Source organism: Pelophylax lessonae (genome assembly GCF_965119305.1).
Source record: "Pelophylax lessonae genome assembly, chromosome: 13".
NCBI lineage: Eukaryota > Metazoa > Chordata > Amphibia > Anura > Ranidae > Pelophylax > Pelophylax lessonae.
The window spans coordinates 190,936,872-190,954,589 of record NC_138780.1 but is presented as its reverse complement, the minus strand read 5'-3'; the positions used below and the strand labels follow the sequence as shown (position 1 = coordinate 190,954,589).

Below are 17,718 nucleotides of genomic sequence, written 5' to 3'. Positions count from 1 at the left end.
ACACGCATATATATATATATATATATATATATATATATACATACATATATATACACATACACATGATCCTGCATTTTCAGGTATTGGGTGCAAGTGCCCTCTGCCCGAGGCTTGCTCCTGCTGTGATTACACACAGCGGGGTCCACGCACCCAATGTCCGCCAGGACCTACTAATCGTTCACGACACAGGCAGATCGCCGTCAGTAGGGAAGGCATAGATCCTGTGTTCTTGCAAAGCAGGGACACGGATCTACACCTTCCCTTTGTACAAGCACCTCCCCCACTACAGTAAACCACCAGCTAGGCATACATTTAACCCTTTGATCGTCCGGGATATTAACCCCGCCAGTGTCATTAGTTCAGTGACTGTGCATCTTTTCTCCACTGATCACTGTATTAAGCTTTATTTACACCAATGTGTTTTTTCATGCTTTTTGCAGAAACGCAGGACATTTTTTTAACAAAGGTTCCTATGGAACACGTTCATATCAATGCATTTTTGTGACTCTGCATTTTTGGAAAGGGTCAGGGCAGTGGCACCCCCCAATCCATGCATCCGGCCCCCTAATCTACATGCAGGGCACTGGATGCATGGATTCCAATGGGTTTTTTTTTTAAGCACCTGGTTAGAGCCAGAGGCTCTAATGGGCTCCAAAAAAGGGTAGGCTCGGGGCGCAAAGCACTGCGCCCTGAGCCCGCCCAGTTGTGTGACAATAGTGAAAGAATATTCACTATTATCACTCTGAATCTCCTCCCTGCCAATCGGGAAGCGGGTTGTGAGTCCCCTTTCCAGATTGGCTGAAAAGAGATGCGATTTTACTGGCCAAGAAGAGGGAGGAGACTCACGGCCACTCGGGGAAGGAGGAGGTACAGATGCTGGCCATCCGTCTGTCTGCCCGTTCCGGGGGGGTGGTGGATTTGACTGCCGGCTGTCCCACGCGGGGGGGGGGTTGATTTTGCTCCTCCCCAAATTATCATGCACCAGCCGCCACTGGGTCAGGGACTTTTTTTTTTTTAGATGCAAAACTGCTTTTTGTTGCTTTTTTGGTTCAGTAGAATTCAATGGAGAAGCTGCAGAAAAGCATGTAGTGTGCTTTTACCAGAAATTTGCCACGTTTTGCGTTTTTAAATCTGCCCAACAACAAATGTTCTACAAATAAATAAGCTTGAAAACTGCAAATAGCGGTAAAAAAACATGGAAAGCACAGCAAAAAGCACTACAGAAACGCTCAAAAGCAATATGCATAGGTGTGCATCGAGCCTTAGGCCCTTATCATACGGGCAGATTCGTTTTGATGGACTCCCCTTGCTCAGCAGGGATCGCTCCGCTGATCCCCGCTGAGCAGGTGGATGACAGGTCATCCCCAAAATTCTAACTTTATAGGCAACTTGGACCTAGGAAGTCCGAATTTTGGGGTTTGTGTCGTTTTCCAGTTAGAATATACGAATGTGACAAAGGAGTGATTTCAGTAATTTTATAGGTCTTTCTCTGCTCACTGTGCTAAGATGGACCTGTCAGAGTCCCACTCTCCTCTATGGGGAAATCGGATGAAAACGGACAGCATGTCTGTTTTCATCCGATCGGAGCCGTTGTACAGATGGTGAACATATCGATATACGTCTGTTTTCAGCGGATCTTGTCGGATCGAATGCCAGGGGGGTGTCAGCAGGCACATGTTCAGTGATCACATTCCCTCTGTTCTCCGCTGCATAAGAGTTGGGGGGGGGGGGGAGGAGAAGCAGCAGCACACGTCCGCTGACATCCACCTCTCCATAGAAGACAATGGGTGGCCCTATCGCGTCCACCTGAAAAACGGGATTGTGTGAAAGGGGCCTTAGCATCACTGGTCCCCAAAAAGTGTCAGTGTCCAATTTGTAATCATTATTGCAAAAAAATATACACCATAGTTTGTAAACGCTATAACTTTTCAAACCAATCAGTATGCGTTTATTGGGATTTTTTTTTTACCAAAAATATGTAGCTGAATACAAATTGGCCTAAATTGATGAAGAAATTTGATTTTTTACATTTTTTTATTGGGTATGTTTTTTAACAGAAAGTAAAAATATTATTTTTGTTTTTCAAAATTGTCGGTCGTCTTTTTTTGTTTATAGCGCAAAAAATAAAAACTGCAGAGGTGATCAAATACCACCAAAAGAAAGCTCTATTAGTGGGGAAAAAAAGTACAAGAGTTGTATTTGGGTACAGCGTCGCACAGCAGTGCTGTAATGAAAAAAAATAGCCTGATCAAGAAGAAGGGTAAATCTTCTGCAGCTGAAGTGCTTATACATTATCTCACAAAAGTTAGTACACCCCTCACATTTTTGTAAATATTTTATTCTATCTTTTCATGTGACAACACTGAAGAAATGACACTTTGCTACAATGTAAAGTAGTGAGTGTACAGCTTGTATAACGGTGTAAATCTGCTGTCCGCTCAAAATAACTCAACACACAGCCATTAATGTCTAAACCACTGGCAACAAAAGTGAGTACACCCCTAAGTGAAAATGTCCAAATTGGACCCAATTAGCCATTTTCCCTCCCCGATGTCACTGTAGTGTTACAAGGTCTCAGGTGTGAATGGGGAGCAGGTGTGATAAATTTGGTGTTATCGCTCTCACTCTCTCATACTGGTCACTGGAAGTTCAACATGGCACCTCATGGCTCCGAGGATCTGAAAAAAATAATTTAGCAAATTTTGCTCTACATAAAGATGGCCTAGGCTATAAGAAGATTTCCAAGACCCTGAAACTGAGCTGCAGCACAGTGGCCAAGACCATACAGTGGTTTAACAGGACAGGTTCCACTCAGAACAGGCCTCGCTATGGTCGACCAAAGAAGTTGAGTGCGCGTGCTCAGCGTCATATCCAGAGGTTGTCTTTGGGAAATAGATGTACGAGTGCTGCCAGCATTGCTGCAGAGGTTGAAGGGGTGGGGGGTCAGCCTGTCAGTGCTCAGACCATACGCTGCACACTGCATCAAATTGGTCTGCATGGCTGTCGTCCCAGAAGGAAGCCTCTTTTAAAGATGATGCACAAGAAAGCCCACAAACAGTTTGCTGAAGACAAGCAGATTAAGGACATAGATTACTGGAACCATGTCCTGTGGTCTGATGAGACCAAGATAAACGTATTTGGTTCAGATGGTGTCAGATTTTAGGTTTAAGGTTTGGTAAGCTGCAATCGAATACATTTTTGTTTTTGGATTTAAATCAGATCTTCACCTTGCATCCTCCCCCACCATTTGTCTTTTAAACCCCCGCTTACCAGAAGGTGGGTTGTACATATTTTCATATACTCACCCACCCAGTGGATCCAGCATTGTCCCGCTGAGATCCTCTCGTCTTCTGCCACTTCTATGTTTGTGATGTCATTAGGAGGCCCACCGACTCTTCTGGGTTCAGTGGGCAGGCCTCCCAATGACACACAGCTAGGCCCCTCCCCCTTTTTGTGAATTAAACACTATTTCTCCTGGGATATGTGATGTGCATATCCCAGAAGGCACAACAAGCACTGTGCATGTTATTCTCCTAGGCATGAGAATTGGGGGCAGCTCAGGGTACATTGGTGAGATGGTCAGTGGGAAAAATGCTCCTTACACTTGTCATTGGGGAGAACCCCCCCTTTACAGAGAGATAAAAAAATATTTGTTGCCTTTGGTTATCTGAGAGGCAGAAATTGCTCACTACTCAACCCTAAGCAACCTATGTAGGAACCCTCGTTTAGAGGATCTGGGCTCTCTAAACTTCCTAAACAAAGGAGCAGTTTGCTGCTTCTCAGACTTCGGGGGGTCAGACTGTGGCCAGTGAGAGTAGAAAATACCTCTATATCAATGGGAGTCCACAATGTCTCAGGCCTTCTGGTTAGTGTGATTAAAAAAATGTATTCAGTAGGAGGAGGAATAGTGCCACATCATTGGTATTAAAAGGCAGTGACAGTAAACCAATATTGGGTTCAGTGGGAGTACCCAATCATTGCTTTCAGTGGAAGTAATAGTGCCCCATCATTGCTGTCAGTGGGAGTAATAGTGCCCCATCATTGGTGTCAGTGGGAGGAATAGTGCCCCATCATTGCTGTCAGTGGGAGTAATAGTGCCCCATCATTGCTGTCAGTGGGAGTAATAGTGCCCCATCATTGGTGTCAGTGGGAGGAATATTGCCCCATCATTGGTGTCAGTGGGAGGAATTATGCTCTGCTTTTGGTGTCAGTGGAAGGAATAGTGCCCCATCACTGGTGTCAGTGGGAGGAATAGTTCCCCATCACTGGTGTCAGTGGGAGGAATAGTTCCCCATCACTGGTGTCAGTGGGAGGAATAGTGCCCCATCACTGGTGTCAGTGGGAGGAATAGTGCCCCATCACTGGTGTCAGTGGGGGGAATAGTGCCCTGTTGTTGGTCAGTGGAAGGAATAGGACCCTATCGTTGGTGTCACTGGAAGGAATAGGGCCCCATCATTGTCAGTGGAAGGAATAGGGCCCCATCGTTGTTGTCAGTGGAAGGAATAGGGCCCCATCATTGTCAGTGGAAGGAATAGGGCCCTATCATTGTCAGTGGAAGGAATAGGGCCCCATCATTGGTGTCAATGGAAGGAATAGTGCCCCATCGTCGTTGTCAGTGGAAGGAATAGTGCCCCATCATTGGTGTCAGTGGAAGGTATAGTGCCCCATCATTGGTGTCAGTGGGAGGAATAGTGCCCCATCATTGGTGTCAGTGGAAGGAATAGTGCCTCAAGGGCCGGATAAAGACAAGTAAAGGACCACATCCGGTCCTCAGGCCACAGTTGGGAGTCCCCTCTCCTAAATGAGCAAATGATCTGATGTTCCACAGATCCGCTAAGCCAGAACAAGATGACAAAACTGTGCACCTGTGAGAAAAGGCCAAGAAAATACAGAATCTTAGAAGAGCCTTTTAGTAAATGTTTAATCTAAGTTAAGAGAATTTCTTTTTAAGAAAATTTTGTGGAAGAAAGAGTTGGATTATATTTCAGCATAGAGAATAGCAGGGCTGTAAAACAAACAAAGTGGCAAAGTGCGCGGTGGATAACGGTTATCGGGGTGACACTTTGTCAGGACGTGTATTAGGTGGTTTGATGAAGGTTTCAGTAAACAGAGATCTGTACTGCTGCCAATTTACTGTACACCGCTAATTAGAGGCATTAGTAACTCACCCTGCACCACGCAGACGTGAAACGCATTGCCAAATGCCAGATGCGGTACCTCGCTCTCTGCTATAATGGATGCTTTTGACCTATAAACCAATTTCTGTTTCTTTTAATGCCGGGGTTGGCTAATCGGATTTTTTTCCCTCTCTACAATACTCATTTTTCACTGTAAATTACAAACGTGACTTTGCATCCTAGATTTTTATCCAAGTGAAATTTTTGTGAGCATCGTACCAGCAGAACATTCAGATAGCGCATCTTAATAAGCGATCATTGCGTCTGCCAAGCTTTCCTCGCAATTACCGTTTTAAGGAAGAGCCGCTGTGTCACATTCCGCTCAGAAAGATGCTTGGATCAGGTTTTTTCTTTTTATGAATAATACTGATTAGAAGTTGGAGACTCTGGCAGAATTTAAGCAGACAAATCAAAATAAAATAAGTTTTGGTTTTCATCCATCGATGGACAGTTTGCTCTATTTTGTGGATGAAGGTTTTTCACACTTCTCCAGGTGGGCGAGGGGTATCGTCTTTCCTGTAAAAGATTACTGGGTGACCATGGGTTATAAGCTTTTCTACAGGTAATCTCCTCCACCGGAGTGATTCTTCCCATTCGCTCTTCATCTTCACAACATCTGGCAGATTTACATTGTCAGTGCAAGAGGGGGGGGGGGGATGCTCTGGTTTGAGTCAAACCTGTCCCAAGGAAAGATGAGTTGTAAATCTTTATTAACCATTTCAGCTCCGGAAGACTTACCCCCCTTAAATGTTGCGATACGACACTGCGTTACTTTAACCACTTAAGCCCCGGAAGATTTTACCCCCTTCCTGACCAGGCCCTATTTTGCGATTCGGCACTGCGTGACTTTAACGGACAATTGCGCGGCCGTGCGACGCTGTACCTAAACGAATTTGACGTCCTTTTTTTTTCCACAAACAGAGCTTTCTTTTGGTGGTATTTGATCACCTGTGCGATTTGTTTTTTTTTTTTTTTTTTTTTTTTTTGATCATGCGCTATAAACAAAAAAAGAGCGACAATTTTGCAAAAATAACAATATTTTTCACATTTTTTTTATATGAAATTCACCCCCAAAAAATGTAAAAATCAAAATTTTTTTAACATTTTTGGCCAATTTGTTTTCTGCTACCTATGTTTGGTAAAAAAAAATCACAATAAGCGTATTTTGATTGGTTTGCGCAAAAGTTATTGCGTTTACTAACAAAGGGAAAGATTTTTGTCATTTTTGTTGTTTTTTTTTTTTAACGAGTAATGGCGGCGATCTGCAATTTTTTTTTTTTTGCGGGACTGCGACATTGCGGCGGACAGATTGGACCCTTGACTGACATTTTTGACACTTTTGGGGGTACCAGTGACATTACTACAGTAATCATTGCTATGCATATGCACTGTTACTTTAAAAATGACACTGGCAGGGAAGGGGTTAACTTTATTGGAGAGGGAGGGGTTAAGTGTGTGCCTAGGGGCGTGCTTCTAACTGTGATTGGATGTGGCTGTGTGTGTAACAGCACAGATCAACGGTCCTACCGTTAGATCTGTGCTTTTACACAAGGAAGAATGACAGGCAGATTTGTTTACATTAGCCGCCTGCCTTTTTCCCTTCACAGCGGACGATCGCGAGTGACACACATGGAGGTGTCCGTGAACGAGCCGGGGCGGGAGCGCGCCTCTGGCGGCGCGCGCTCGCCCCCTATTGGCTCAAAGGCTGGTGACGTACCCATACGTCACTTTGCCTGGCCGGGGCTGACCTCCGCAGTATATGTACTTGCAGTGGTCGGCAACCTGTTAAAGTGTTGCCTGTTTCTGTTGGGTGGTGATTCTTGTGCCTAGTGACTGGGTGGTGCCGCCAACGCGGTGGGGGGTGTCCCTTTACATTGCTTTGCACCTTTTGTGGGGTCCCCCTGGTGACTCATGGAGTCTTTGGAGCACATCTGCCCACCTGACCCCCTTTCTGAGACTGCGGGGCCCTCTGGGCCTCAACCATCCATCGATGCACTGACGGCGGTCCTGGAGTTCTTTGTATCCCCGGTGGGGGTGGTTTTCGGGCGACGGGCTACCAGAAAGTACCCCCCACCTTCCCTTGCTTCATCTGTCTCATCAGATCCTGAATCTGATTCGGCTGCCGCGGATGTGGGTCACCCTGCTGGGTCTGTGACCACGCGCCCGAAATCCTCAGATAGTGAGGATGATTCCTCCACATCTGCAACCATGCGCAAAAAGGCGAAGGTGGAAGCACTGATTGTATCTGTGCGTGAGACATTGAAGATTGAGGATGCAGCTGCTACAGAGGCGCAGGTTCCCTTTGACACTCGCAAGCAATCCAGAGCGGCAAAGGTGTTCCCTTTCCCCGCTTATTTTTGCAGAAAATCCTGTCGTTCACCTTACTTGGTGATTCACAGAGATAAGATGGTTCTTCGCCCCGGTCAGTCGTTCCTCCCAAAGGTTGTCTCTGATTTCCATTTGAATGAAGACATGTTGCCTTCCCTGTGTCCCAGGCCAAAACATCCAAAGGAGATTGCATGCCTTGGATGTGGTCCGGGCAATTAAGGTGTACCTGGCAGCTACGGAGTCTTTTAGGAAGTCAGACTCACTATTTGTGCTCACGGATGGGCCTCGCAAAGGGTTGTCCGATTCCTCTGCGACCTTTTCCAGACTGATCAGACACGATGATTCAGGGTCAAGTTCCTCCTTTCCCTGTCAATGTGCATTCTACTCGGGCACTTAATGCCTCCTGGGCCTTCCGTTATCAGGTGTCAGTGACGCAGGATTGCAAGGTGGCCACCTGGTCGTCGGTGCACACTTTCACAAAGTTCTATAAAGTGGATGTGTTGGCATCTGTGGATGCTTCTTTTGGCTGCAAGGTTTTGCAGGCTACTTTTCTAGAGGACTTGATCCTCTTTGAGGGTGTATTGTTTTTTCAGATGGGCTTCTTTTTGTTTTGGTTGAGCTCCTGTTGCCTGGTTGGCTACTGTTTAGCCTTGGGAATTTTTTTGCTGTTCCTAACCCTCATGGGGATTTAGATATTACGGTGGACAGATTGGACACCTAACTGACACTTTTGGGAACCAGTAACACTAATACATTGATCAGTGCTAAAAATATGCACTGTCACTGTACTAATGGCTGGGAAGGGGTTTAACATCAGGGGGAGATCAAAGGGTTAATTATGTGCCTAGCCAGTGTTTGTGTACTGTGGGGGAGTTGTTTTTACTAAGGGAAGGCAAGGATCCATGTCCCTGCTTTGGAGGAACACAGGATCAGTGCCTTCCCTCCTTACAGAATGTCAGTCTGCCTTGTTTACATAGGCAAATCACCGTTCTGCCTGTGTACTGAATAATTGGCGGGTGCAGGCGGAAATCAAGTCGCCGATACCCACCGCTGGGCTCCCGCTGTGTGTGATCACAGGAGTGGGTCACCAGCGGGGCCTGTGTGTACCCCAGACCCGGAAGTGTCAGATCACGTACTAGGTACGTGATCTGGCGCAGAGCGGCCGCCCAGTAGCATGTTATGTACGGTGGACAATCCGCAAGTGGTTAAAGTGATACTAAACACAGGAGAAAATGGGGTAATAGATCTTTCATAGATGAGTAGTACTATGTGATCTTCATAAAGAAGCAATTGACGAAACGCGTCGGCATGTGAGCACTGCATACATTAGTGCTCATTCTCTGGCTGTAATACCACATGCAGGAAACTGCTTCATGTTATTTTTGTGTTTTAAGATGAAGATGGATGTGTTGGCATCAATGTTTTTGAATATTTGATACTTGAATAAAATATGGAATTTTTTGCTAATTGAAAGTATGCACCCTTCTCTGGCCTGCACAGTCTGATCTCTCCCAAAAAACGAGGGTTTACAACCCCTTTAACCCTTGCAATGGAGATGCAGCCCCACCCCAAGGGAGGATTTTTAGGATCCCTGGAGCTTTTCTTTAAAAATTAAGTGGCTTTTTTTTTTTCTTTTTTAGCTTTTTATGCATCTAAGGTGAGGGCCTAGATCCCCATCAGATGTTTAAGTGCCGAGTGGAAAGATTCATTCTTTTTGTTCTGGTGATTGTCGCCAACAATAAAAGCAAAGGAAAATGTGGAATTTTGGAACAAAAATAAATGAAAAGTCTTCCAATGGGAACACTTGTTTCTGTGACAGTTGTCTAAAAGGGGATTTCTCCCACTTCCTGTTGTGTTTACAGGACAGGAAGTGAAGGGAATTCTCCCTAGTGGGACATAAAAGATGCTAAGATATTTATACAGGCAGGTCATGGCTGGTGGGAGGGGCCGGCATGGTGCTGTACATAGCTTCCCGAAAACATCACAGCACCCTGCGTTAGTACTCCTCTCAAGGGCCCTCAGCCCTGATGTAAGCAGTGGGAGGAGTTATGCAAATATCAAAATGCCTTGATGGGTGGGTGTCAGTTTGGAGGAGTGAGCATTTCTGGGCAGGCTGTATTTGCATATCTAACACCCACATGTAATGCTGAGCCTCCTTGATTGGAAGAACTGAAATCCAGTGCATGAAAGGGGGCGGGCCAGGGACAGGCAGGCTGGGGAGGAAAGGGTTGGATGATGCTGGATGTCCTCCAGCCAGAAAATGAGGTGGGCTCTATCTGACTTGTTGCAGCTTCAAGGACCAAAGAGCTTTTCCACTTTACCATATTATCTGGGTGCAATGTGTAGCTATAATGTAAAGGAACCTTGGCATAAGCCCTCTAAGTGAAGGTCATGCTCCCTATGCTGGGTTGAAGATACTGTTGTGGGTAATAGACAATTTTCTGCTCGATATTTCTCGATATTTCTTCTCATTTTGAGTATTTCTGGCGAATGTTTTATTGTTAGTAGGATGATGTAGTTTATGTTCATTGTTCGCTGTCAGGCTGTGGGATGGTAATGTTCATTCTGTACATAGAAGGTAAGGTCCTCTCCTCTCAATCTAATGGCCTCACGTAATCATAGGAGTCCAGCAGAGGCTGTCTGTTATCGAGGGTAAAAAATAATCCATTTTCTCCTAATCCAGGAATTTAACACGAGGAGTGAGCAGATTCCGGGAAATCCTGAGGGCTGTAGAGACCAGAACCACGCAGAACCTGAGAATGGTGAGAGGAATCCTTTGTTGTCCTGTTTAGGCCATGTTTGATGTCCGTTCTTTGTTATGGTGTAGATGCACCACCTAGAACCCTGGTGCCCAACTCTCTCACCATCTCTTATAGAATGTCCTCCATCTCTGACCATCTCCCGTACCATGTCTGCAGTCTCTAACCATCTCCTGTACCATGTCTGCACTCTGACCATCTCCTGTACCATGTCTGCAGTCTCTGACCATCTCCTGTGCCATGTCTGCAGTCTCTGACCATCTCTTGTGCCATGTCTGCAGTCTCTGACTATCTCCTGTGCCATGTCTGCAGTCTCTGACCATCTCCTGTGCCATGTCTGCAGTCTCTGACCATCTCCTGTGCCATGTCTGCAGTCTCTGACCATCTCCTTCGCCATGTCGTCAGTCTCTGACCCTCTCCTGCCATGTCGTCAGTCTCTGACCCTCTCCTGCAGCATGTCGTCAGTCTCTGACCCTCTCCTGCAGCATGTCGTCAGTCTCTGACCCTCTCCTGCAGCATGTCGTCAGTCTCTGACCCTCTCCTGCAGCATGTCGTCAGTCTCTGACCCTCTCCTGCAGCATGTCGTCAGTCTCTGACCCTCTCCTGCAGCATGTCGTCAGTCTCTGACCCTCTCCTGCAGCATGTCGTCAGTCTCTGACCCTCTCCTGCAGCATGTCGTCAGTCTCTGACCCTCTCCTGCAGCATGTCGTCAGTCTCTGACCCTCTCCTGCAGCATGTCGTCAGTCTCTGACCCTCTCCTGCAGCATGTCGTCAGTCTCTGACCCTCTCCTGCAGCATGTCTGCACTCTCTGACCCTCTCCTGCAGCATGTCTGCACTCTCTGACCCTCTCCTGCAGCATGTCTGCACTCTCTGACCCTCTCCTGCAGCATGTCTGCACTCTCTGACCCTCTCCTGCAGCATGTCTGCACTCTCTGACCCTCTCCTGCAGCATGTCTGCACTCTCTGACCCTCTCCTGCAGCATGTCTGCACTCTCTGACCCTCTCCTGCAACATGTCTGCACTCTCTGACCCTCTCCTGCAGCATGTCTGCACTCTCTGAACCTCTCCTGCAGCATGTCTGCACTCTCTGACCCTCTCCTGCAGCATGTCTGCACTCTCTGACCCTCTCCTGCAGCATGTCTGCACTCTCTGACCCTCTCCTGCAGCATGTCTGCACTCTCTGACCCTCTCCTGCAGCATGTCTGCACTCTCTGACCCTCTCCTGTAGCATGTCTGCACTCTCTGAACCTCTCCTGCAGCATGTCTGCACTCTCTGACCCTCTCCTGCAGCATGTCTGCACTCTCTGACCCTCTCCTGTAGCATGTCTGCACTCTCTGACCCTCTCCTGCAGCATGTCTGCACTCTCTGACCCTCTCCTGCAGCATGTCTGCACTCTCTGACCCTCTCCTGCAGCATGTCTGCACTCTCTGACCCTCTCCTGTAGCATGTCTGCACTCTCTCTCCCTCTCCTGCAGCATGTCTGCACTCTCTGACCCTCTCCTGCAGCATGTCCTCAGTCTTTCGCCATCTCCTACAGTAGGTTAGCAGGCCCTGACAATGTTGTATAACATTCGATTTATTGACTTATATGCGAGCCCCCATTTGAGCCTCCTTTATATAGTAAGTTGACTAGCATGGATAAACATTTAAAGGGTACAATGCCACCCAAGCACTAGTCTTTAAAGCAGACCTGTGGCCAGAGACGGGTTCCCCAGCCTGTGCTGTGTACATTCAGCTAATAGCATCCAAATACTTCTGTGTGACCCAGGGCAGTCAGCTTCCAGGTGTGCCAAGCCCCAAGCATTCCTTCTGCCTTGTCCCCGATGTGAGTCCCGGCAGTCTGCTCTTCTAGTACTTAACTGTAAAATGTGCTCTCCTGACTCTGGATTAACAGCTTATTGGCAGGTGCTGTCTGCGTCTCACACTGCACAGGCACGGGTGTTGGATGAGGATTGTTACTCCCATTGTAAAGTGTCTGGATGTCGCCCCTCCGTGTCTCCCCCTCTATGCATGTTAGTTTGATGCTCTCATGTATCTTTATAAAGTTTTCTTATATGGAATGTGAATTTCTTCCTTGCAGACGATAGCCAGGCAGCTGGCCGAGATCCTCCTACGAGGGATGTGTGAACAGAGCTACTGGAACCCGTTAGAACAACCACCCAACCAGTCACCCTTAGATGACCCGCTGCATAAAGGTCACCTCACAAAGAGCTATGCACTAAGCCGGAGGCCCTGGATTTATACTGGGGAAAGGTAAGTAGTACATCCCTCTGTGTGTTATAACCATTCATTGACCCTGTCCTGCTGCCTTCATCTTATGTCATTCCTAAAAGCTTAAAGGATAAGTTCACCTTACATTTTCCACCCGATTTTAGGATGGAACATGTATCATGCTCCCAGTGCTGCAGCTGCCCTCCCGGTGACCGCAGTACAGGGAGAAGTTCCCCGTACTAGCTGTCACGGTTTGAAAACAGCGCGGCCCAGACGGCCGCGTCATTGATTCACACAGCTCTATGTGTCTGAATGAACTACAAATCCCAACATCCTTAGCGGTTGTGGGTTTGTAGTTCTCAATGAACTTCCACTACACTGTGGTGGTTCATTGAGTCTTACTGTCAGCGAGTATCAGCTTAACCGTACGGGATGTATGGCACACAGATACGCTGACAGCGTGCAGGAGACCTGCTTGTTATCAGCGATCTACTGATCACAGGTGCAATGCTTTCCAGGCACCTACTACAAAAAATAATGTCCAAGCCACATCTCTATAGGGAAACCTGTGACTGTACTCACCGTCACTGGGAGTGAAAGACAGATACTTAATGGACACTTGGAATATGGTTTGCATTACTTCAAATGGGTTCTGTGTTTACACTTATGGTAATGTGTATTATACTTCAATGTTAGAGACAGACAATCTGTCACTGGCGGTCTTTTCCTATTGTCTGTGTATTGAGGTGTGATGTGGATTCTGTTAAGCCTGTCTGTCCCATTGTTAGTTGTTAATGAGCTCACATATTGTTTCTGTCCAGATGGCTAGATAATTAGTTCAGGTTAATTATATTTCTGTATACAATTTCATCTGCATATGATGTAATCAAGCAACCCCTGACCTGTGTGTGGTAATCTGATCAGGAGGGGGATGTCCTTGCTGTATGTAAATTCTGTGTGACTGTTCAAAAAGAAGAAGGTTCAAGTACAAGCTAAGTTGTCGGCTAGCTTTGTATGGGAGCGGCTGGAATATTTGATATGATGATGTAATCGGGCAACCCCTGACCTGTGTGTGGTAATCTGATCAGGAGGGGGATGTCCTTGCTGTATATACATTCAGTGTGACTGTTCAATAAAGAAGAAGGTTCCAGTACAAGCTAAGTTGTCAGCTAGTTTTGTATAGGGGCGGCTGGAATATTTGATATCTATGTTCAAGACTGAAGGAAGCGGTATACTGACAGAAGTCCACAAGAACAGTGTGGGTCACGGTTCCATTACAGAACCCATTCTACCCAGGCAAGGAGTTGGATCCAATGGAGATTACCATCATCCATTTCATTTCCTGCCTTTTTCACACTTGAACCTCTTTTTTTCCCCGGAGACCGCGTTGGGCAGTTAGTGTGCGGGTGGCCTGTCTCGGGCGCTTACCCCTCGCCCTACTCTAATTTCAGTGGGGGAATATTAGCCATATTGCCCTGTTTTAGGTACCCCCTCGGGATGCGCTGCAGCAATTAGTTGTTTTTATATCCTGTTCCATGCACACGTGTTTAATATCCCCTGAGGAAGATTTATTTCAGTTGAAATGCGTTGGAAGAATAAAAGGCTATTCATACTTTCATATATATATATATATATATATATATATATATATATATATATATATATATATATATATATAAAACACACTTTGTGGTCACCCTTTATTAGGAGACAACTAGATCATTGTGTTTAGACCAGAACATTTTCTATGCATGATTGCAATTTTACCTTTTTGTATAAATAAAGCTTTCTTTCTTTTAACTATATTTTTTTTGTCTGCCATGAGGTCCCACAGGAAATACTTTCGTTGTACAAATAATAAATGCACATTTTTTTACCTGCAAAAAAAATGTGCATTTATTTATTTTAAAAAGGGAACTTATCCTTAACGCCCCATTCCAGCTTCATAAAAATATATATATATAAATAAATTTTATTTTTTTTCCCTCCCAACACCAGTAAAAAAAAATAGAGGGTACACCAGTCTTGCCGATAATGTCTACTGAAAATGCAGACATTGTGGCAATTTTGCCACAATTTTACAGCCATTTTACCTTACTTATGGTGGGTTTTTCATAGGTCCTGTGACTCAAAAACGCAACAGTAGGGCATTTTTTATGCGTTTTCAGTGCATTTCATTGGGGAGGTGCGTTTTTTTTTTTTTTTTTTTTTAAGTGACCATATATGCACCATAAATGTTGCAAACAGAATTTTTAACACCGTGCTTGCGGACCACTCACCGTAGATATGCTGTGGCAGGACGGCAGCTCTATGCCAGATCACGTACCTAGTACGTGAACGACACTTCCTGGTCTGGGGCGCCCCACTGGCGACCTGCCCCTGCTGTAGTCAGACACAGCGGGAGCCCAGCGGCGGGTACCACGGACTCAATGTCCACCGACACCAGCTAATTACACAGTACAGAAGCAGAACGGCGGCCTGCCTATGTAAACAAGCCAGATTTCCATTCTGTCAGAGGGAAAGGCATGGATCCTGTGTTTTTGCAAAGCAGGAACATGGATCTTTGCCTTCCCCTAGTCAAAGCACCTCCCCCACACAGTTAACCCTTTGATCGCCCCTGATGTTAACCTCTTCCCAGCCAGTGTCATTAGTACAGTGACCGTGCATATTTTTAGCACTAATCACTGTATTAATGTCACTGGTCCCCAAAAAGTGTCAGTTAGTGTCCGATTTGTCCGCCACAATATCGCATATATATATAAGTTGCTAATCGCCGCCATTACTAGTAAAATAAAAATATCCCATAGTTTGTAGACGCGATAACTTTTGAGTAAACCAATCAAAATACGCTTATTGGGATTTTTTTTTTTTTACCAAAAATATGAAGCAGAATACAAATTGGCATTTGATTTTTTACATTTTTTTTTATTCAATGTGTTTTATAGCAGAGAGTAAAAAGTATTGTTTTTTTTTTGTTTTTTTTTTTTTTTTTTCAAAATTGTCAGTCTTTTTTTGTTTATAGCACAAAAAATAAAGGTGATCAATTGCCACCAAAAGAAAGCTCTACTTGTGCGAAAAAGCACAAAAATGTTATTTGGGTACAGCGTCCCAGGGCTGCGTAATTTTCAGTTAAAGTAATGCAGTGCCGTATCACAAAAAATGGCCTGACCTAGAAGAGGGGTAAACCTTTTCCAAGGTCAAGTGATTAACCACTTGCCGACCAGTCACTGGGACTGTATTGCGGCAAAGTGGCTCGATTCCATCCAGCGACGTAGACCCTTCTGGGCGGCTATCGCACGCCGCCGGAGGCTCGCTCCAGCTGTGTTCAGTCACAGCAGGAGTCCAGCCAGGGGAGGAGCAGCGGCGATCGCCGCCGCTCTTCCCCGATTGTCGGGGAATCGAGTCTGGAGATCCGCCCACTTGTGTAAACAGAGCGGGCGGATCTCCTAAGTGACAGGCAGGGTCAGATTGCAGGGTTCAGCATAGCTGAACCTGCGATCTGTCCTTGTGTCACACAGTCACCTCCCCCCACACACGTTAGTAAGCACCAGGCATACATTAACCCCTCCCTCTCCAATAAAGTTAACCCCTTCCCTGCCAGTGTCAGTTTTACAGTAACAGTGCATATGTATAGCACTGATTACTATAGAAATGTCACTGGTACCCCCAAAAGTGTCAAAAATGTCAGTCAAGGGTCCGATCTGTCCGCCGCAATGTCGCAGTCCCGCAAAAAAAATCGCAGATCGCCGCCATTACTCGTTAAAAAAAAAAAAACACCAAAAATGACAGAAATCTTTCCCTTAGTAAACGCAATAACTTTTGCGCAAACCAATCAAAATACACTTATTGTGATTTTTTTTTTTTACCAACCATAGGTAGCAGAAAACAAATTGGCCAAACATTTTAAAAAATTTAGATTTTTACATTTTTTGGGGGGGAATTTCATATAAAAAAATGTGAAAAATATTGTTATTTTTTCAAAATTTACGCTCTTTTTTTTGTATATAGCGCAAAAAGTAAAAATCGACCAAAAATACCACCAAAAGAAAGCTCTGTTTGTGGGAAAAAAAGGACGTAAATTTTGTTTGGGTACGGCATCACGCGACCGCGCAATTGTCAGTTAAAGTTGCACAGTTCCGAATCACAAAAAGTGGCCCAGACGTATGACAGCAAAATCCTCCGGTGGTAAAGTGGTTAAATATCGTCCATTTCGGTTTCGGCCTAGTGCATCCCGAATTTTCGTTTTTTGTTTCGGCACCACTATTTTTGAGGGGTATCCCATCTTCATCAGAGCCAGAATTGAGGGATCGCCGGTCTTTGATCGCTCACCTCTCGGTGTAGGGCCGGCAGGGAACATCTGCAGCATGGGATTGATGCTGTAAGCCACCCAGGTGAGTATACATTTTTTTTTTTTTTTTTATTATTCCCGCACTTCTCTTTTTGGTGATGGAAGCGCAATTTAAAGCCAACAACAGCACATGTGCGTTATCTGCATTGTATTTTATTACTGCACTCATGGTTTTTTTTTCTCCATTGTCTTGCAGCATCTTCTGCCCTCAGGAGAATACTGAAGAGGCCCTGTTACTGCTGCTAATCAGTGAATCTATGGTAAGAGGATCTTCCTGGCCAAGGGTCACCCCGTGATTAAACCAAATAATAAAAAAGGATGCTGTGCACAGTGTTGATGCCGGAATAGAGTTGGCTTTCGGGTCCATACACACTGGGCTTCAAAAAAAAAAAAACGCTGATTCTACAGGAGGTTTTATTTATTTTTCGCTTGTAGAAGCAGCTCAGCGTTAAAGAGGAAGTAAATCCTCCTCAAAAAAATGGAGAAAAAAGAAAAAACCCTGTAAGACACAGGCATAATGAGCTAGTATGCATCGCATACTAGCTCATTATTAAATACTTACCTTAGAACGAAGCCCCGCAGTGCCGCCCGCTCAGCGACAGGCTGTCCTGCTTCCTTGTTTGCGTACTCCGGCCATCTGATTGGCCGGAGGCGTGTTTACGTCACTCCCACGTTCACGGCACAGGGCTCTGAAGGAACGGCACGGGTGGCCGTTCCTTCAGAGCGCATGCACCGATGATGTCATCGGCTGCATTAAAAGTAAATATGCAATACATGTTTAAACTTTAATGTGCGATTATTACAGGCTCTGGATGGAATTGTGTTACCGATTTTAGAAATGGCCAGCAGAGTAGTGTTCATTTTGATGTCATTTTAGTTTTCGTCGTATTTTA

General features: G+C 45.5%; 1 protein-coding gene across 6 annotated transcripts in view; it reads left to right on the top strand.

The window, feature by feature from the left end:
• The window catches only part of TTC7B (tetratricopeptide repeat domain 7B), a gene marked incomplete at its 3' end in the record, with an annotated part of 261,869 nt that overhangs the window by 107,641 nt on the left and 136,510 nt on the right, over window positions 1–17,718 (top strand). For all 6 annotated transcript variants that reach the window (XM_082242786.1, XM_082242790.1, XM_082242787.1 and 3 more), the window contains 3 exons: window positions 10,189–10,267; window positions 12,347–12,519; window positions 17,022–17,085. In XM_082242786.1, the coding sequence (XP_082098912.1) occupies window positions 10,189–10,267; window positions 12,347–12,519; window positions 17,022–17,085 (316 nt within the window). The remainder of the gene's footprint in view (window positions 1–10,188; window positions 10,268–12,346; window positions 12,520–17,021; window positions 17,086–17,718) is intronic.